General features: G+C 34.9%; 2 protein-coding genes across 6 annotated transcripts; one reads left to right on the forward strand and one right to left on the reverse strand.

The window, feature by feature from the left end:
• The first annotated feature begins 659 nt into the window (after positions 1 to 659).
• LOC139759158 (inhibitor of growth protein 1-like) lies at positions 660 to 19,818 on the forward strand. Of its 5 annotated transcripts, none has more exons than XM_071681199.1 (7): positions 660 to 836; positions 2,984 to 3,058; positions 3,896 to 4,099; positions 6,508 to 6,686; positions 7,821 to 7,946; positions 8,446 to 8,669; positions 19,512 to 19,818. In XM_071681199.1, exons 1-6 carry the CDS (start codon positions 755 to 757, stop codon positions 8,650 to 8,652), a joined length of 873 nt encoding a protein of 290 aa, XP_071537300.1. In that variant the 5' UTR covers positions 660 to 754; the 3' UTR covers positions 8,653 to 8,669; positions 19,512 to 19,818. The 5 variants fall into 5 exon arrangements, with proteins under 5 accessions (XP_071537300.1, XP_071537301.1, XP_071537299.1 ...); XM_071681200.1 differs by lacking the exon at positions 19,512 to 19,818 and adding an exon at positions 13,126 to 18,993; XM_071681198.1 differs by lacking the exon at positions 19,512 to 19,818 and having other exon boundaries at positions 661 to 836; positions 8,446 to 12,039.
• LOC139759159 (uncharacterized monothiol glutaredoxin ycf64-like) lies at positions 18,697 to 21,517 on the reverse strand. The gene is made up of 3 exons (XM_071681203.1): positions 21,247 to 21,517; positions 19,841 to 19,955; positions 18,697 to 19,234 (listed from the first exon to the last, which is right to left on the reverse strand). Exons 1-3 carry the CDS (start codon positions 21,385 to 21,387, stop codon positions 19,059 to 19,061), a joined length of 432 nt encoding a protein of 143 aa, XP_071537304.1. The 5' UTR covers positions 21,388 to 21,517; the 3' UTR covers positions 18,697 to 19,058.
• Between the last annotated feature and the right edge of the window lie 219 nt (positions 21,518 to 21,736).

Below are 21,736 nucleotides of genomic sequence, written 5' to 3' on the forward strand. Positions count from 1 at the left end.
GTATTTGTCTTGTAGAAACTGCTCTGCATTTTGTATTGGAAAACATCAGGCTTTTAGTAATTATATCCACAAACTTCATTTGCACTTATCGATACTTATATCTTGTAGGTGCAAGATTTATTGGCGAAACGAGATTCGCGAATGATCGTTCCACATCTTTGTTACACTTCTCTTTGTGTTATGTCTTCCTACATCGCTTATATATTTTAGAAAATTGGCTTAGATTATACTATATTTCTTCAGTTTTCATGGGACATAATATTGTTGGTTAACTCAATTTTCGAATTTTGTTAATTTTGTTTTACCTCTTGTTCTCCCGGGGTGGGTTCACTCGTAGTTTCTATATATTTACAGATATACAGAAAATTTGAATCGTAGAATATGCTGTTTTGGATAAATTGGACTTGTTTTATAGCAAGTATCATATATTGCTGGCTTTATATACGTAAAAAGGATTCGCGAATGATAGTTCTATTTAAATACTAATTTCTATCAAAATGTCAAATGTAATAGGAAGCGAACCCTCTTTCTACATCCTCTCAGCTCCTCATTATATGATATTGTTTGTTTATGAATTACGTATAAACAGAATTGAAGTAAAAAAGTTGTTGTATAGCGATAGTATTTTGTTTACCTGATTGAAGACGACCCAAAACATTATGGTACTTATACTCTCGTCCCAAGTCGTCTACCTATGAAAGCGGAAAGTGACCCCAAGTTACTCTATGAGTGTTAGGAGCAGCTGGATGAAGATATGAGCGATCCTGTGGAGAAAATGTTGAACCAGGCAGCTTTAGAAGCTCTATATTCTGCTACGTACGTTGACAATTTTCTAGGTAGGTTCCGTGGAAATGACAGTTAAGCAACACAACCCACTCTTATTCATTACAGTGAAAAGGATTGCTAAATTTGATTAATTATAAGCTGCTCCCAGACTATTAACAAACTTTCCTTAACAAGCAGCAGTCAACAGGCTAATGGATGAATGAAGTGGTATGTTGTGACAAGATGAAAGAATTGTGTCTTTTTGAAGCTGTTAACAATGATTATTTGCTTTTCTTACATGACTGTATTTGTGGATAGAACGACTTTTGATGGAAAGTCATGGCAATCATTGAGATTCATATAAATCTTTTCTTATGGTTGGTTTTCGTTAGTTGGCTTTGAATGTTGTGTTAATATGTTTTACAATAACAGTTGTTGATCATTATTTGAAGCATCATATTTTATTGTGCAGTATTGTGCAGTGTGGTGTTTATTAAAGGAAAATTAGGTGATGTACATGCAACAGTTCAGCAGAACCCATGAGAACCCCTCCTCAATCCTAGCAATCAAGATATATCTTAATTTTCAAGATTTTATTTGAAATGTACCAATTATGCCCTTGACTGAGCAATGCCAAAATGATCCTGGATGTGAAGAGATAGACAATGCAGTATGATGCCATGCAATTCCTAGCTGTAGACATATATAGTCATGGTATATCTGCACTGTTGTTTTAACTACTAAGTGTGGTTTCTATAGTTACTGATGTTTTACAAACGTCTTACCTACTTTTACATTAATCAACCTAACATATTCTGTGATATACTTAATGTTTATTGCATATTTGATATTTTTCACTGGAAAAAGAATGCTCCAAATTATGATTCACAACTGTTATTCTCTTCCTTGAACACTAGGTTGTCATTGCAAGTTGATTATGTAAGGAATGACTATGTGAGAGAGAGGTGTGGTGTGGTACATCATTAAAAGTGCTGACCAGGGTGTGCTCACATGATTCAGAAATATGGAAAGGACAAGTGAAGAAACACGTGAAAAGAGAAATTACATATTAGGAGTGGAAAGGGGCGTGAGAGAATAAGAAGGTAATGGAAAGATGGGGACTGAATATGCAGGAGAATGAGAGGCATACATAAGATAGAATGAACTGGGTCAAACTCTTTCATTGGGTGGGTGGAGGGGTGATATGCTGATAGTGGGCTGAGCCAGGGCATGTTAAAAAACCAAGTTAACCATGGTTTAGTCTGTGAGGCTTGGCTGTGGATGATAGACTCTGGTTTTAAAATACATGGTAACTAAAGAGTGAATGTGTGCAATGAGGCCATTGGTCATTTGTTCCTGATGCTACTTTGCTATAAGAGAAATTTTTGGTTATTAAAAAATGAAGCCTTGTACAGGATAATTTATGATTACTATTTACACACTTCTTCATATCATTATAGATATTATTAACACCCTCAGTTTAGTAATCTCTCTGTCTGTGGTTCACCTAAAAACCTCATGATGTCTGATGGCTTCCTACACATCAATCCATCCATTTTCATCATCACAATCTTTGAGCAATGTGAGTCAGTGATGCCCAATGAATCAATGTAATAGTTAGGGTCCTGTGATGCTGCCTTGGCAGCATTGAAAATTTGAATGCCTCTTTTCACCTCCAGCAGTATTATCCTAACTGAGACGAAAGATATAGAAAATAGATATGGAAACAGTGTGATGTATATTAAATGAAAAAGAAACAAAAGTGTGATGTATATTTAATTGAAAAACAAAAGATGTGCAAGTAGATATTAATATTGATAGAAAAAATTCACTGTTGTACACCATTATTGATCATTTGATTGACTCTGTTTTTGTGATAACTGTTGGAAGTACTACTTTTAATACATTTGGCAGAAAGGTAACAATCACCAGTTGTATTTTTTAAAGCACACAAAAGCCTTTGACCTCTTCCTTTTTGGTTTAAGGTTTGTACATGTGATAATGTTGATAATAGTGAGGAGAGTAAATTCAGTGACGTACATGTTTGAATTAGAGGATATCAGTACAGTGGCGAAAGGGTACTAGTAAAACATTTTTACTTTAATAACAAAAAGGGTTGCTTTGTAACTGTATATACTTTGTGTCATTATCTTTGAAATGCAGAGAGCAGGCAGGAGGTGTGGTTTTGAATCTAATTCCTGATTTTTATTACTTCTAGACACCGTGGAGAACCTTCCAGACGAAGTTCAGCGTGAGATATCCAGCATGAGGGAGCTGGATGTTAGATATCAAGGTGAAATATAGACGGATATATTTATGCTTTTTTTTCTCTGTCATTAATAAAGTGACTTTTAGTGATACAGTTTGGGCTCCATATTATAAACTAAAGTATAAAATTTTTTTGAGAAATTTGAAATGTTCATTCTAAATTTTACTAGCATTGTAAAATTAGTGAAAGTAAGGAATTTAGAGCTTGTTAGTTAATTTATGAAAGTTAGAAGGTTATTAGTTGTTAGAATAATGTTGTACAACCCATATTTTGTTGATGCAGTGTAAACGTATTAGTGGCTTAACTAAAGAAATTTATAATTTAGAGAAAGACTGAAGGATGTGAATTTATGAAGATGTTGTATTTAGAGTTTCAAAGGTATCCCTACCCTTTGGCTGGCCCATAGGGTTGGAGATCCTTGTTTTGCAAAATTAGTTCCTACAACAGTAAATACATCAACTTTATGAATGTCAACCCTATAATTTATTAGCAAATGCAGTTTTATTTTCATGTATTTGTAAAGTGTTAAAGTTTATCATGCTCGATGAGTTTTCCAGTTTATATGATTGTTGGTTTTAATGTTCCTATTGCAGTTAGTAACAGATTGGAACCCTTGTATATTTCAGAATGTGTATTGCCTTATAGCTGGAGATAGGTAGGTGATAGTACGCTAGAAACACAGTTGGTTCCTCTGTGTAGGATTTTTCTTCTGCTACCATTAATGTGTGTCAACATGTAGGAAATGATGTTCCCCTAAAGTTAATGTCTCATGAACTAGTACTTTTGCATCCCTTAGTATGCAAGAAAACCACTGACATACATTGCAATTTTTGGAATTTATAGCTTTGATTTGTTTTACAGCCCTCCTACAAGATATGGAGGGACTACGTGGGCAGCTTGAAGGTGAACTGGACTCGATGTCACTAAAGCGTATAATGGTTCAAATCCAGGATAAGCTCATATCAACTCAAGAAATTGGAGATGACAAACTGCAAATTGTACAGCACATTCTTGACCTCATTGAAAACAGACAAAGGCAGCTTGAATTAGATTGCAAAAACTTAGGTAAGTTGTTGGAATTGTTCTTACATTGATGAATCAAACTTGTCAGAGCTATTTGTTGCATTCCTTTCAATGCCTTTGAGGTCATTTTATATCTTAGTCTTCTGGAGTTATTACCTGGAAAGACATCCCATACCATTCTGTTTTTGAAGACATTAAAATAACCACAATAGTTTAACATGGAAGATCATACTAGAGTCTTTTAGAGTTATTATCTGGAAAGACATCCCATACCACTCTGTTTTTGAAGACATTGAAATAGCCACAATAGTTTAATGTGGCAGGTCATACTAGAGTCTTCTGGAGTTATTATCTGGAAAGACATCCCATACCACTCTGTTTCTGAAGACAATAAAATAGCCACAATACTTTACTGTGGCAGGTCATACTAGCATTAACTTGAGTTACTCATTTATGATGCCTCTGTCATGCTGCATTCTATAAAGTATAATCCTTCACCATTCCCTTGAACTTTTTGAATGTTTACATAAACCCCTTTCCATTATCTGTTTATTTTACTCTATCATATTACTTGTACACAATGTTTTTGCTTTTCATTCCATTTTCATTTTCAAGAAATAGATTAAGTCCTAAGCCTCAAAAGTTATTCATGTGTTCCTTCATCACATGCTTTAGACATTAAGTATGCTTTTTTTTTTTTTACAGTGTCCTTTATATTTCGACATTTCAACATTTGCTATTATGGTAAATATCTGAACCACAAACCCATATTTCTCTTGTAATCCACTCAGTTCATGTCGTGCTTTGTTGGTTTGTAATCCTGTGATTTCTTTCAGTTACCACTCTGCCATTTACATTATCTTCTGACTAAATTTGATTCATAATGTTTTTGCTTTTGCACAGAGGTACAGTAACTACATGCATCAAGCCTTTTGGTATTTTTCTCTGAAATTGTTGAGTACCGCATAAAACATCTCACTCATCATGTATGTAACCACTTAGTTGACTCCTGATACCGTATTTTATTTCACTTCTGTCACCTGCACATGCAGCCTCATCAGATTAGTCTTCTTTAAACACTGGATTTGTTCGTTTGGTGTACGTATGTCTAGACTCTGTACTATTCAAATTTCTGTGTCCCATCCTATGATTTTGAAACTAATTTTTTCTTGCTGGATTACCTTTTGATTCACTTTGTTTTTGTGTCCACTACATAGTGGTCTGACAGTTTTCCATAGATATGCTTTTTTATCATTTATTTCCTCATATATTGACACTCGGTTCAAAATGAGTTGTGTGAGAAGCTTCAAACCATTTGTCTTAATTATAGGAATTTTTTTGTGAATCTTGTGTCAAAATTGATATTTGTGATAACCCACATTTCAACATCAATTCAAGACCATTATAACACTACCAGCATTGCTTCTTTCCATTTTAATATTTCAGTCACCAAATGGTACTATCCTTTTGTATTTCAGTATTGAATGAAATGTTTCATGTTCCCATGTATTTCTGTGAAAGTAGAGTGGCACATGGAAATCTCCCACAAACATTTCAAGCATTAATTCTCCCTCTTCATTTTCTGAATGACCAGAATGATTGCATTACATGTATGTTGAAGACTTTTCTGAGTTTAGTTTGTATGGCCTATTTATGAAGAAGGCACCAAGAGATTGTGAAAATAATGAGGGTTAAGTTGCCCCAACAAACACACACAAAAGTAAGAATAGGGAAACCTGAAAAGTTGAAGAAAAGGGCTTGCATGCATACCTTGGTCTTCGGATAAAAGCTCGTCTGCATTTAGTAACTCTCCATCTAGCTCACATATTAATAGCACCGTGCACAAGGCATGTCCATTAATCCTATCATATGTTCTCTCCAGATACATTAATGGCATACACAAGTAGCTCTCTCTTCAGGTATTTCTCACACAAATTATTCAAAGCAGATGATTCATCCAAATGCCCTCTACCTATACTGAAGTCACATTTCTCCTCCTTAATCAGGTATTGTATGCATTCCACTACCCTTTCAGTAACTACTCCCCCATAAACCATACAAGGTATATTGAAAAAAATATAACTTGAAATTCACTTTTTTCTCTCCATTCTTTACATAGGAATGTTATGTATGCATTCTTCCAGTCCTCAGACTTCTCATCTTGGGCCATACAAACTTCATATCCTGACTAACCAGTCAGTATTAGTCCTACATTTCCTTGTGAAGCAGCTGCGGTTCTGTTCGTTCCTGCTGCTTTGTCACACTTTATCCAATGCAAGGCTTTCACCACATCCTCTCTTTTCCCCCTTACCGTTTCCCATGATTCTTATTTCACATACCTTTCATCTCAAACACACCATATCCACCACCATATCATATAATACATTCAGCAGTCCTTCAAAATACTTACGCCATTCTTTTTCACCTCTTTTCATACCTAACCCAAAAAGTTTTCAACTTGACTCCAGACTTTGGGCAAGAGCAGGAGAAGCCAGAAGCTTCCAAAGAAGTTCAACCTGAGAGAGCCAGCAAGAGGGCACGACGGACTAGAAATGACCATGCTACAAACAATGAAAATTCAAATGATGCTCCAGTGATTCCTCATGTTGAGAAAGTTACAACAAATAAGGTAAGACATTTTCCTATGAGATTTATTTGCATATTCATCCATGTTAACATATGAATGTGTTCATATACACATTTGGGTTGTTGTATGTTAAGGTATACTTGTTTTCAAAGTCTTTGGATCTGAGGTATGTGGCAAAATCTGCTTCTTGCTCACAGATATCTCCTTTAGTGATAATGTTGTAGAGCTTTTGGTGCTGGATAAAAAAGATGGCAGTTAATTATGTAGCATTATATAGTGTGCCAGGAAGAATGACAGTCCAGAAAGAGTGGATAATGAATTGGTTGTTGTTGGTTGAGGAGCAAGTGGTACTAACAGTGGAGTCTGGCTAAATGGACTCTTAGGATTTTTAGAATATGTTTTTTCAGTTTATGGACCTTAGAGTAGATATTGTTTGGTATATGACTGAAGTTGTTGGATGGATTAGGTTGTTTGTGCTTGGTGTTGTTGAGATGTGGTAGGTTATGTAAGTGATACTGTACGATAGTACATTTTTTCTTTTCTGTTATGGAAGGGGATGATTAAGTAGAAAGCTTGTAGATATTATAATGATCAGTTATTGGGTTCACTTGGAAATGGCAGGCTATAATTTGGGATGGATTAATTATATGCTCGGTATATTGAGGGTTTATTGTCCTTATGTGGTGTTCAGCATTGTTGTAATTTCTTGATTTGTAAGTGACTTTAGCATTGATGTTGTTTATGTATTGTGTGTAGACTGTCATGCCAGGATGTTTGAAGCTGGAGAAGGATTCATTTAAAGGGTGGCCATGATATCACCCATCAGAAAGAATGTGTTTTGCTATCAAAGATGCATTCATCCCTTATCTTCCTTTGTCTCCAAAAGATGAAGGATCAGAGTGAAGGCAGGAATTCTTTATTCATAAGAAGTCACTTGACATAACTGTAGGTTATAGTTAACCTAGTCTCAGTGTGAGATACTTAACTGACCAATATAAATGATTTGATATTGTTAGCAAAGCTGTGAAGGAATATATTAGATGCTGGAGGAGTGAATTCTTTTAAGAAGTATATATTAAACAGGATTTATATGTCAATACTTAAGGTTGTCCTTTAATTGCTTTTTCTTGAAGGGCATTTTATTCTAAAACATTGTGTATTACAAACTTTTATCAGGGTTCTACTCAGAAGAAGACTACTAAGAAGAAGAAGCGCAAGGCAAGAGTTGAGAGAGAGCGAGAAGATTCACCAACAGAAATCCCTATTGATCCAGATGAACCAACTTACTGCCTTTGTGAACAGGTAATGTTTACACTTCCTTTACCTCTATCTTTTTTGAAATAATGCTGTTTAAAATTGATGTGTGCATGTAATTGCCTACTTGTAACTCTGTACTTTTACCATAAAGGTTAGTTTTACAATGTTAGAGCCTGCTCTCTTAAAACTTTCTCTACCTTCATTCAACTTTTTAGGCCTCTGTATTCTGTTTGTTCTTTCATTCTCATCACTTATTTTATTCCATTCATTTACAACTGCAGTGCAGAAGCACTTCATAGATTTCATAAGTTTCTTCCAGTGACATTTTGTTGCTCTCTTCTCATTATAAGAACTGATCATTGTTAGCATTACCTGTTTGATTAGGAAACATGGAGATTATAATGGCCTCCCCTCATTCTTCTTGCTTCCACTGTATTCAGATAGGATCAGCAAAAATTATGTAATTTTTGTACCTCTTTGTTGTGGTAATTGGTGTTGTCTAATACAAAGGAAAACTTTCTTATGTTGGTTCTCTTCATTTTAGGTTTCATATGGAGAAATGATTGGCTGTGATAATGACTTGTGTCCAATCGAATGGTTCCATTTCTCGTGTGTGGGGCTGACCAACAAGCCAAAGGGAAAATGGTTCTGCCCGAAGTGTAGGGGAGATAAACCCACTGTGATGAAGCCTCGAGCCCAGTTTTTGAAGGAGCTAGAAAAGTACAATAAAGAGAAAGAGGAAAAGTCATAAACTACTGATGTTAATAAGTGAGGTTGTTAATGATTTTGTAAATAAGATTAATTTAATAAGATTTTATGTATATTTCCAAAAATGTTAGCATATTATGCATATTACACATTCACATTTACAGTGATTCCGTCTAATGCTCAATGATGTTGTATTACTTCATATAGAAATAGATATTATCTCCTTCTATATAGTTAATGAAATATTTTGAAGTTTCTTAGGCCAGAGTTAGCTCTGATGCCATGCTAGATATGTGTTCACTGTAAAAGATTTTCATCTTTGCTTGTAGGTTTAATGATTTAGAATAATGACAATATTCCCCAAATTTTATTGCACAGTCATATTTCTTCTTGCATTTCGAAACTAGTTTTCTACTATTCTTGTCTCACACTGTTTAGAGTGTTACATGAAATCAAAATTTATAATAGTAACATGTTCTAGCATTTCATTTTGTACTGTCTTTTAATCTTGGCATTGAAAAATTTCCATCCATCTTTTACTTTCACTGTCTTAAAACAAACTTTCATAGAGTGTCTCATGGTTTATCAGTATTTATGTAGGTAGAGCTATTTTGTTTTCTCATTAAATACCTTTTCATAAAAATACCTTAGGAAATATTTTTATGTTATAGGTGCACATACTGTTGCTTCTGAATGTGTGATAGAATTTTGCACATGAATTTCATAATTTGAAATTATTTTAGATAATTGTTTAGTGAGAAACAAAGAGAGCTATTAGATATTAATGTTAGTATCCGTAAAAGTGTATGTGTGTGCATGTTTATGGATGTATGTGTGTGTGACTGTGTATGTAATCTTGTACCTGATGTCCACAAAACACCACAAAGAATACAGCACATGTATTTTGGGTAGTGTCATTTTTTCATCTTCCTGTTGATCAGATTAAAAAGATTCTCTTCATTTTAATAAATATGAACTAAATTCGTTGTTTTTTGTGTATTCAGTGACTGGTGGTGTGTTTTATGGTGTTATTTCTTACTTATTTAGTGTTTTCATAGCTCAGAGTAGTCTGTTCTAGTAACTGGTTATTTTTACTGCACGTTTTATTATCATCGAGGAGTTGAAAGCTTTACAAAAACTTCGTTGAATTTCAGATTGATATAAAAACTGCATATTAGTGTTCTTTTTGACAGTCTTTGATGCACATATACAGTATATGCATTTGGAAGGTTCATTTGTTTCTAATGTAAAGTGATTATGTTTAAAAGTATTCATGGTGGTATATTTTACAACTGTACATATTTAAGTGTGATTGCAGATTTCAGTCAGCTAAGTAATCCAAGATGGTTATAATCTGTTTTAATGGTCTTTTAAATTTAGAACCACTTACAAAACTTAAGTATTTGCTGATGTTAAACATAAATGAAAGGCCTGTATGTCAGAATAATTTATTATATCTGTAGTGGGGAAATGTTACAAAGTTTAAAGTTTTTCTAACTCTAGACTAGTCTACTAGTTTTCTTACCTTCAGAATGATTTCTCATATTTCCCTTGTTATCCACAATGATATTTCGTGAATCTAAGAATTTTTGAATATGTTAGTTGATATAAGTAGTGAATTATGTAGTTTATAGTAAATTATGTAGTTAAAATGTTAAAAATTCTTCAGGCCCTAGTCTGCCACTGGCCCTTGTCTTTAGATGGCCTGTCCCCTGTTTACACTAGGAATGTTTAGTAGTAGTTTAGAGACAGTAACTTCTCATGAGTAGTGTAGCACCAAGGTTAGTGTAGAGTAGTCCCAGATTTTGGATTGTCACAATATTTTGCTTAAAAAGTATTGCGTAAAAGTTACTGTATTTTATTGTAAAGAAGTAAACTAGGTTCTAGTAATACCTTATCTACTATACTGCATTTAAAAAATATCTGTTACAGGTTTAGTGATTCAGTATAGTAAAATCTGAAAGATTAGCACAATTGGTGAAGTCAGTGAATTAATCATTAAAATTGATCCTTAACCCTTTCACTGCAGTGTTCCTAATATCCACTGTACACTTTGTGTGTGGGATGTTCTCACACATTTTGAAAATTTGTCATTAAGATTAAGTAGAACATAATTATTTAATTGATAATGCAACTTTACATGGTAAAACATTTTTTTATGTGAGGCACATGCTTTTTGACGTACGCTGCACAACTTTCATGCACACGAGGTACTCAAGGAGAACTGAGGGGCATCCATGGTGAGATATGGTACATTTGGAAGTGTTTTTTGTCATCACTCATGTGCATTATCTTGTAAGAGTGTAACAGCTTCACAAATTATTACATATTGTGTGGGTGCAGATTTTGTACAGGCTTCCTTGAGATCTTCAAACTTACTGCCTTGTGTATGGAAAAGATTTATGCAGTAGAATCTGATGCAATGTGTAGGATGGCCCTCCAAGCATTAATGGCCATATATTCCCTTTAAGGCAAAGATGGCCAATTTAAGAATTAGTAACATATATTCCCCCTCTGCAGTGAACAGCAAACAAAGCTTTAGGCCATACACACCCCTGCTGCAGTGAATGGGTTAATGTAAACAAATTCATTGCAGTAGTAGTATTTCTACATGAAATATCTGTAAGATTCACAAGTAAAGTTGTGAATTGGGGTTATCACTGAATAATTTCATTTCCATGTTGGCTCAAGACATATTGTGATATCCTTATTTGACGCTATTGGTCAATAACTAGTAAGCCTCATGTAGAAGTTGAATTGTCTGTAGGTATGTATTGTAGAAATTCATATATATAAAGTACAAATTATTAACTGTAGAAAAATCATCTATGCTTTAGTGTTCTTGATTGTATAAAATCTGTTATGCAGCCTAGCTGTAACCTTATACTAAACAGTTTTATCTTCGCATCCAAATATCTGAATTTCCTTTACTTTATCGACCTCATTTACTACAGATATCTTTTTAATGTTAAATGGCATTCTTTCAACTTGCTTTTTATTTGTACGTTTTATCAAAAATGAAATTGCATGATTTAAGAAAAATAGAATGAAAATATTTAAACACTTAAAATATTTAAACACTTAAATGAGGTCTATCATTAATTTGGTTTATGTTTCTTTTAGAATTCTCTTCATAGTCTTATCTCAGTAGAAAACAATCCAGTCTTGTAAAAAGCTTTAATTCAGTAACTGCAATCCTTAAACCATTTAAAAGTAGTATAATCAGAATCTGTTCTTTTTGCCTGTAAATTTTTTCAGCATCTACAAAATAAGGACTATTAGTAACCTTGATTTTGATAAAAAAGAGGTAATAATGATGTTTGAATATTTAACTAGGCAGTCAGCCATGTGATAGGAAATGAGCTATTTAGTATCATGGTCACTGGTTTATATGATACTCCCCAGGATCATTAAAATATCCCTTCCATGACCTTTCAGTTTGAGAGCCAAATGAGGATCACTTAAGTCCTAGTTTCTCAAGTTATAAATCAGGTGCAGCAAAATAGTGTTTAGGGACAGGGAATGGAATGGACTAACTCATAGGGACAGCCATTTGAACTAGACATTTTAGTTACCGCTTACAGGAAAGGTGAGCTAACTCTTCACAAACTGAATTCTGATCAAAGAAAATAAAGGTGGTCAATCCAGATATTTGAGACATCATGCAATGCTGTATAGATGGTTCATCCATGTTTGAAAGATGCCATGATTGGCTTATCTTAAAACTGAATGGGCCAACTCAAGACTTTAGCCAAAGATGGCATACATAACTATGGAATCCCAGACTATATTACGTTTTTATGAAACATGTACTGAAAGAAAAAAAGAGTGTGATGGAGTGGAAGAATGAATACCCACTGTGGAATGTATGAAACCTGCATGGAGAAATATGTTCTGTTACCTCTGATTTGACATGAAGCTTTTCCCAAAAATAGGTATATAAGAATGTGGATGCTTGAAACTAAAATGCATACAACACTAAAAGAACTGAAAAAGTAGCTAAGATAAAGGATGAAGAATAATATAGATGTATGGAGCAAGGAAACCATTGAACAAGTCACAATGATAGAAGGGTGACGAGTGCATGATAAAGATTTATGTCAGCATGGAATGTTTGATGCAAGAAGGTAGATTGCGCAGAAAATGTACAGATTTAATGAATGAGTTGTTAGAATGTAAATATGCATTAACGAATTTTTACCAGGGAAATGCCTGCAGTATATATAAATTGGATGTAATTTGTAGACAGCATTGGAAGTGAGAACTTAAATTTGAGTCCGAGACAAAATTTATGAGCAAAGGGAATTACTATGATGCGTGAACCAATGCAGAAGTCCTAATTCATTTAGTATCACTTAGCATGATTTGATGGTATAGCATATATGGTGGTAGTTTTTCATGCAGTTTTATTTTAATTCAACCAGGCAATGCAAGTTTACTAAATTAATTATTTTTTTTTCTTAGCTCACTTTATGTTTCTCCTTTTTGTAAACTTTCCATATTTTATTCTTTTCAGAAACCACTTGTTCAGTTGAGGTGAAACTTTGTAGATGGTCCTTTACTAAATTTACTCATTTCATGTCAGTACTGCTTCTAATATGGCTGCAATGGCAAAATGGTCTGTGATTTGCTGCTGTGTCATCATTTGTAAGTTTTTCACTTTTTAATACTCTCTTCACAACCCACTTGTGCTTGAGTGAACTGAAAGTTACAGGAACGATCTCTGGATGATCCTATATCAAGTTTCCTCACTTTATGTTGAAGGGGAGCTGTGGTTCTGGTGCATTATACATGACAGCTAGAGGCAGTGTGAACGAATGTGGCCTTTGTTGTCTTTTCCTAGCGCTACCTCACCCACATGCGGGGCGAGGGGGCTCTCATTTCATGTGTGGTGGGGTGGCGATGGGAATGAATAAGGGCAGACAGTATGAATTATGTATATGCGTATATATGTATATGTCTGTGTGTGTATATATATGTATACATTGAGATGTATAGGTATGTATATGTGCGTGTGTGGACTTGTATGTATATACATGTGTATGTGGGTGGGTTGGGCCATTCTTTCGTCTGTTTCCTTGCGCTACCTCGCTAACGTGGGAGACAGCGACAAAGTATGATAGATAAATAAATGAATCTAATTTGGCCACTACAAAGCAAAATGATCTATGGCTGAAATTTCAGAAATTAAAAAAAAAAACAGAGAATATCGAACCACAACTTAACTGATTGGAAGGTTCTGTATATTTTTTTTCTCTTCATGCTATTAATAGCATGGCCTATTACTAGCTGAAAATTAATAAGGCTCTTCTGTTGAAAATATTTAAGTCAGTTAACTTGAAAAATAATAGGAATGAACAGGAAATGTTCTTTCATCAGCTTTACTTTTTTCTGATGCAAAATCTAATGTAGCCACTACAGAACAAAATGGTCTCTAGTTGGCAGAAATTTCAAATACTTTGGAACGATAGACTGAAACGAAACTTAAATAATTGATGGTTGGTCCTTTCTCAAGTTTCATATTGTGCCAATCTGACATACAGTGTGGCCACCACAGCCAGTCACTTGTTATAATTTGCTGAAAGCTCAAAAAACCTGTTTCTCAGAAACAACTTGGCCAGTTGAGTTGAGAGTTAATTAGAATGAATGGACATTATCAGTTTTACACTTATGGCCTTAATGGAAATAAGAAATGGCTGTCACAGACCATTCATTTGTTTTGATTAGAATTTCAAAAATATTTTTTACTGAAACAGCTGGTTCTGTCCATTGAAATTTCAGTATCACAAACCATTTATAGCTAGGTCAGCAATACATATACATGATTATCTGTGTCTCTGTTTATTTATTTATCTTCCTTCAGTCTGACTACTTGTGCACTTGCTCAACCTCATGTGTATGGGAATGGAGCATGGATGATGGACAAAGAATATCTAAAGTGATGAGTACCTCCTCAGTAGACATGATATAATTACAGTTAATCAAGGAGAATTGTATCCAGTTGTTATATGAAAAATCATTCCTTAAAAAAAAAGGCACTGATAAGACTGGGAAAGTTAGTTTTATTGAAAAAACTACTATGAGAATAAGAATTTGTATGTTGACATATACTCCTTTCTCCAAAATATGAGAAGACCGTTAAGCATATTTTCAAGTAAAAGCAATTGCTGTAAAGAAAATGATTGAGAACAGAAAAAGACGTTACCAGCAAAGTAGCAGTCTACTGTAATCTTAAATTTTTCAGTTGGAAATAAGTATAATTACAGAAGATTCAGAACAATTTCAGATTATCTTCATTACTAATATCCATCTATCACATTAAATCTGCTCCCAGATTCCTGCTATAAACTTCATCATGTGTCAGTATTATCCGACACTTGTCTCTGTTCACTTCTTATACACACCTCACTTCTATAGCCATTTTCTTTCTTCCAGAATTGTTTATTAATCTCTTGAATTACCGTTAATTTTCTGACTTTGGACTATGCTGTTTGCTCCAAAAAAAAGGGGGGGGGGGTGTCAAAGCAGAACATTGATTTTATCTAATTAAAGTGTATCCACCAGGATTTCACCCTATTCAACCCTCATAACATCATTAAGGCCAACAAATGTCATTTAAAGAGACGCAACAACCACCCAAGGTATTTCACATCATGGGCACAGAATTGGTGTTTGCACATCCTGGCCACCAACCTACTTCACTTATAACACTCACAGTGCAGACCTGTTGACTGCCCTCATCATTCTATGGTGGTTTCACCTCATGCTTTCTATTTCTGGCCTTCAGAGATGTTGGATCTGGGTTTTTCAGGTGCCATGAACTAACTAAGGTTGGTAGGTGTTCATGTGTACATTGTACTAGTTCAACAGTTTGTACTGCTGTGGTGTTTTAACTCATTATCGATTGTTGATGCTCAAAGGGCCTTTCCTTCAGTACAGAAATAATTTTTCATACTTCAAAACCGTAATTTTCCAAGGTATATTCATATGCATTCTTTTTTCACTCAGGATTTTATAATCAACACTCCCTGTCATGCAACAATATTTTCATTCAAAACTTCCAAACTCTTTACACATCAACAAACTTTCTTATGTCATTCCATCATCCTGTACCTAAATTAATCAAGAAAAATTGAGTAATCTGTTTATTTCAGTGAATTTCGCATGATTTGTGGCTTACTAAAGTAAAGACCTTCTTGTCACTTATAAAGCATCCATCAGATGTACTCAGTATGCCAATCATACTTTATCTTCCTCTCTAATCTGTAGGAATGATAAGTTATATGCAGTGGTCTCCTTTATGTTTACCACTATGATTCAGCTCAGTTTGACATGTGATATCTTTAGTGTAATGGGTTCTTTTTTTTTTTTTTTTTTTTTTTTTTGCTTTGTCGCTGTCTCCCGCGTTTGCGAGGTAGCACAAGGAAACAGACGAAAGAAATGGCCCAACCCACCCCCATACACATGTATATACATACGTCCACACACGCAAAATATACATACCTACACAGCTTTCCATGGTTTACCCCAGACGCTTCACATGCCTCGCTTTAATCCACTGACAGCACGTCAACCCCGGTATACCACATCACTCCAATTCACTCTATTCCTTGCCCTCCTTTCACCCTCCTGCATGTTCAGGCCCCGATCACACAAAATCTTTTTCACTCCATCTTTCCACCTCCAATTTGGTCTCCCTCTTCTCCTCGTTCCCTCCACCTCCGACACATATATCCTCTTGGTCAATCTTTCCTCACTCATTCTCTCCATGTGCCCAAACCATTTCAAAACACCCTCTTCTGCTCTCTCAACCACGCTCTCTTTATTTCTACACATCTCTCTTACCCTTACGTTACTTACTCGATCAAACCACCTCACACCACACATTGTCCTCAAACATCTCATTTCCAGCACATCCATCCTCCTGCGCACAACTCTATCCATAGCCCACGCCTCACAACCATACAACATTGTTGGAACCACTATTCCTTCAAACATACTCATTTTTGCTTTCCGAGATAATGTTCTCGACTTCCACACATTCTTCAAGGCTCCCAGAATTTTCGCTCCCTCCCCCACCCTATGATCCACTTCCGCTTCCATGGTTCCATCCGCTGCCAGATCCACTCCCAGATATCTAAAACACTTCACTTCCTCCAGTTTTTCTCCATTCAAACTCACCTCCCAATTGACTTGACCCTCAACCCTACTGTACCTAATAACCTTGCTCTTATTCACATTTACTCTTAACTTTCTTCTTTCACACACTTTACCAAACTCAGTCACCAGCTTCTGCAGTTTCTCACATGAATCAGCCACCAGCGCTGTATCATCAGCGAACAGCAACTGACTCGCTTCCCAAGCTCTCTCATCCCCAACAGACTTCATACTTGCCCCTCTTTCCAAAACTCTTGCATTCACCTCCCTAACAACCCCATTCATAAACAAATTAAACAACCATGGAGACATCACACACCCCTGCCGCAAACCTACATTCACTGAGAACCAGTCACTTTCCTCTCTTCCTACACGTACACATGCCTTACATCCTCGATAAAAACTTTTCACTGCTTCTAACAACTTGCCTCCCACACCATATATTCTTAATACCTTCTATGGGTTCTATGGCTAAGATTTTTTATTATACAATTACAGTAACTTCCGCTTACTTGTTTTGAGATTAATGTTCAATAATTTTTTATAATTTTTCTGCTTCACTTTGTAATTTCATGGTATCAAAGAATATACGATATTTGAGTAAAAGGAAGTAATTTTATGCTACTTTTCACTGTTTAAAAGCATTTGATATGTGGTAGATAAGTTTGGAATGTTTGACTGTCTATGGTCATATCCTTTTGTGATTTGAGTATTAAGTTCCACATACAGTGTCAAATGACAAATGCATTCTGACAACTTTTCAGTGCGTAATGCTGGCAAACAAAGTAATGCAGTCTCTTGAGCTCTTTACTGTTCACACCAGTCTTGTCATAGCCAATGTTAGTAAGTCATGTCAACTATTTTGTTGATAAATATGCTTGCATTTCACTGTATGCTGATGGTACAATTTTACTTTCCCCTACCAAATATGCCAGACATAAAGTAATTGCTATATGTTAGACAGTTAACCTTAAACTAATTATTGTCATACACAGTCCTAATTACAACAATAATATTATTCATCATGCAGTACCTCTCAGTTGCTAATACAGAGAAAGATCTAGGATGCATAATACCTTTATCCCTTTTGGGTAATTATGTTGAATTTGAAGTTACAGTACCTGGGTAAGAACAGATCACCTGAAAAGGGTAATTTACTTTCTACATGTACCATCTAGAAAAGATCTACTTAATTTGCCTGCACCCATTTTCATAGCTGCTGATTCATTAATGTCTCTCGTAGTCATTTTAATGTTTCATTGTCTTGTAAAATTCATTCTTGGGATTGATAAGAGGACACACATTACATTTCCCTGGAGTTAATAATTTGATGAATGCTGGACCCCACATTCATTTATGAGTTAAGCTTTTTAAAGATGCACTTGAACATTATTATGAATATATTTAATTTTTCTTCACGTTTTCGAACTCCTTTCTTGATATGCACTTTTTACTTGTGCAGAAATGTATGTTCCATATTAAGATCTTATGAGATGAGTAAGATGAACCTTAAAATTAAGAGCAATTGATGGCTTAAAAAAAAGAAAAAAACACCAAATAATAAGGTAGATTGATATCCAATGATATCTGAGATACGTCAGGAAGAAACATCGGAATATGGCCTTATCAAAAATTAAATGTTTGTATATTTTGAATATTCAAAGATATATGCAATTTTTTATCTTTAATAGTTTTAACTATTTTTAATGCCCTTCAAATCTTATCATAGAAATTGTGCAACATCTATGTACTATTTACAAATAAAGAAACCATTATTCAGACACCTTCCTCTTTTCTGAACATAATCCACATCATGAAAAGTGTACATGCCATTCTGAAGGCACTCTGTCTGTCAATTAATAAAAATAATCACAATGGACATCTCTTACAGAGTAGATAATGAATCTGGAGCATGTAAATAATAATAACGTAAGAATAATATCTTTATTCTGTACAGTAACAATAAGAAATGTACATCAGGTATAACCGAGTCCTTTATGCATAGAATAAATTCAGGAAAAGAGTAATAAATCTGATCCACCTAAGCTAAATTTGATGATCAAAATGTTTTTTTGTTTATTGACATACAAACACGAAACTTATCTTTCTGTCTTAAGAGTAAGGACAGAGGACTTCTCAGCTTCATATCAGTCCAAATTAAGGTACATTTCATTACTCTCCCATGAATTAATTGTATCTGCATGTCTTGAAATAAAATTCAAATTTACCCTTTGAGACTTCTCTTTTCACTTCCTGCTTTTCCCTTTACCATTTTCAGTCTTTATTTTTGTTTCATTTATCGCCTTCATTCTCTGCTTCAAGTAAAGCAGATGTAATGCCAACCTTTTGTAGTTCCTCGATCAATTCTCCACTTTGATGCATTTGTAGGAGAATGTCACACCCACCAATGAACTCTCCATCTATAAATACCTGCGGTATTGTTGGCCATTCTGAGTATTCCTTGATTCCTGAAAAATATAATCAGAAGTAATAAACAGTGTCATATTAAGCAGTCAGTTATCTGACCTATTTCATCAAAGAAAGCACTGTCAGGAGATTGACAGCAAGACATCCAGAAAGGTTTCTCCCTCAAATTTTTGTTCCCATACAATTTTTTCTTTAAGCTGAACTCTGTACTTTCCCCTAGTGATCTGCAATACATTATCAAACTCCACACTGTTCTAAAAAAAATCATTAATTATGATTATCACCTCTACATTTTCATTTTATATTCCTTATTTTTAGTTTTGGCAGATGGGGACTGCACCTACATGAGAGGCAAACCTGAACCGCAAAATTCTTCTGCCAAAGGTGTCAATGTACTGTGCAACATATCAGGTATACATAGAAATATGTATAGGAAGCTGTTTCCTGTTCTGACCACAATAAATTTTATGACAAGCACAGTGCCAGACCCAAAATCCACAAACAGGTGTACCAAGAGCATCTTAGTTATCTCATGTATATACTAAATGGTTAGTGAGGTAGCAATAAAAACAAAGGACTGGGCCTTAGAGGATATATATATGTACATATAACATGTTTTATTCAAAAGAAAAATGTACCTCACCCACCTTGTCGGACACTTTCATCAGCCAACACATTGTGAGCATTATATTCCACACCATGCATTCGTAAAATTTGAACTACGGCATTGCTAAAGCCACATCTTGGCATGTCTGGAGTCCCCTGCAAAGAGTTGTATTTCAGAAAAAAAAACGTGAGCATAAGATTCAGAAACCTAGCATTGGATAGATTCTTCAGAAATATTAATTCTTAAAGGCATACCAATTATATGAAAGTTGGGTATTCTTTTATATCATGGAACAGAACTAACAAATAAACAATATAAATATTACCAAGATTACATACAAGCAGCAATGTAACTGAATTTGAAAAACTTAAAAAAAACATTATGCATTTTACCATAAAAGCGGGGAAACATTAGTGAATTCATGAAATAAAGGTAAACTATAAAGAAACTTGTTCAAAATGAAAATCAGTACTTTTTCTAGCAGTTTCATTATAATACACGAAGAGGTGTTCTCAATCACATTTTCAATGATGTGGGTTCTCATATTGTTTGTTACACTGCTCTTGTGGATTGCACCTTGGCCTGTGGATTTTTTGTGTGGTGTAAGTGTGCCAAAGTACAAGTGAAAGAACTTTGTTTCTGTAACAGCATAAATGGACCAAAACTAGACTAAATCTATTAGTACTTAAATTAGAACGAGACTAAATCTATTACTACTTAAATCATGAATGAAAAGCATCAGTAAGCAAAAGCAACTGTATGGAATCAAAGTCAGGGATAGCAATATAAATAGAAGTTTTACTTAAAACTGATGCACAGAAAAACAAAAAACCTTGCCCTACTTGTTTCTTTTTCCACAGCTGAATTTAATCTGTAATCAGGAATATATCTGCCATGTTACCATCACTCATAAAGGTTCACAAATATATTGCAAAACAATTTATATAATTTTTTTTTATATTGCAACTATCCATCAGTATTCATCCAAATCTATTTGCTGATCATCCATCAAAAGTTCTGTCATCCAACTTCTGGGTCGTTAAGCAGAACTTGCATCAGGGTGATTTGAACAGACGGGCTGGATGGCCAGTGTTGAGCCTCAGTCCACATCATTCCAGAACTTGAGACCAAGCAAGCCGACATGTGAGTTCTGCTTATATCTTGAATATTTTCATATTCTTTTGTTTACTGCTTTTTTTTTTACTTTAGGTATTTCAATGATGTAATGATTTTTTGTAATTAAACGAATATTTTGAGACAATGATATGGGGCCAAAGGGCTACTGGCGCCGAAGTCCTCTCTTTACACACTGTCCTTTAAGACAACAGTTCTCTGGGGGGCCGGTAGTACTTTGCCTCCTGTTGTACTGTCAGTATCGCCACGGTAATCACCTAAACAGCAATACCTGATAAAGCTACAAGACTGATAAACTAATAAGTTACAAACCTTCATAAATACAACGACTTTACTGTTCCCAACAAGCTGGTCAAAGTATTCTTTACTGCCCACTTGCGCGCTACAGTATCTCAAAAAACTCGTTGTACGTGGATAAGATGCTCTTACGAGAAGTCGGGCTGCAGAAAACATGTTTACTCTACTGGAACACACCACAATCTCCTTACAGAATCAACAAACACACGACTCTTTCATGGACTGTGGTGTTACGTCGTCTGGTTGTACGGCTGTGTCCGATTCATATCTTGTAATGCTGGATCTTTTGTAGCCCCATGTACCGCCTGATGCCTGAGGATGGAGTATATCACATTTATTACATCAATTTATGAGTTATAATATTAGTTAGATTGATACATTTATGATTTTTATTGGAATATGCAAATGACAATTTTTTACTGGAGACGTATTCACGGTAAAACATCCGAACACGAACCAGCTGATCGCAATGAAAACATTCACCGATCGGGAGACAAGACAATCC

Source organism: Panulirus ornatus, chromosome 32, assembly GCF_036320965.1.
Source record: "Panulirus ornatus isolate Po-2019 chromosome 32, ASM3632096v1, whole genome shotgun sequence".
Lineage (NCBI taxonomy): Eukaryota > Metazoa > Arthropoda > Malacostraca > Decapoda > Palinuridae > Panulirus > Panulirus ornatus.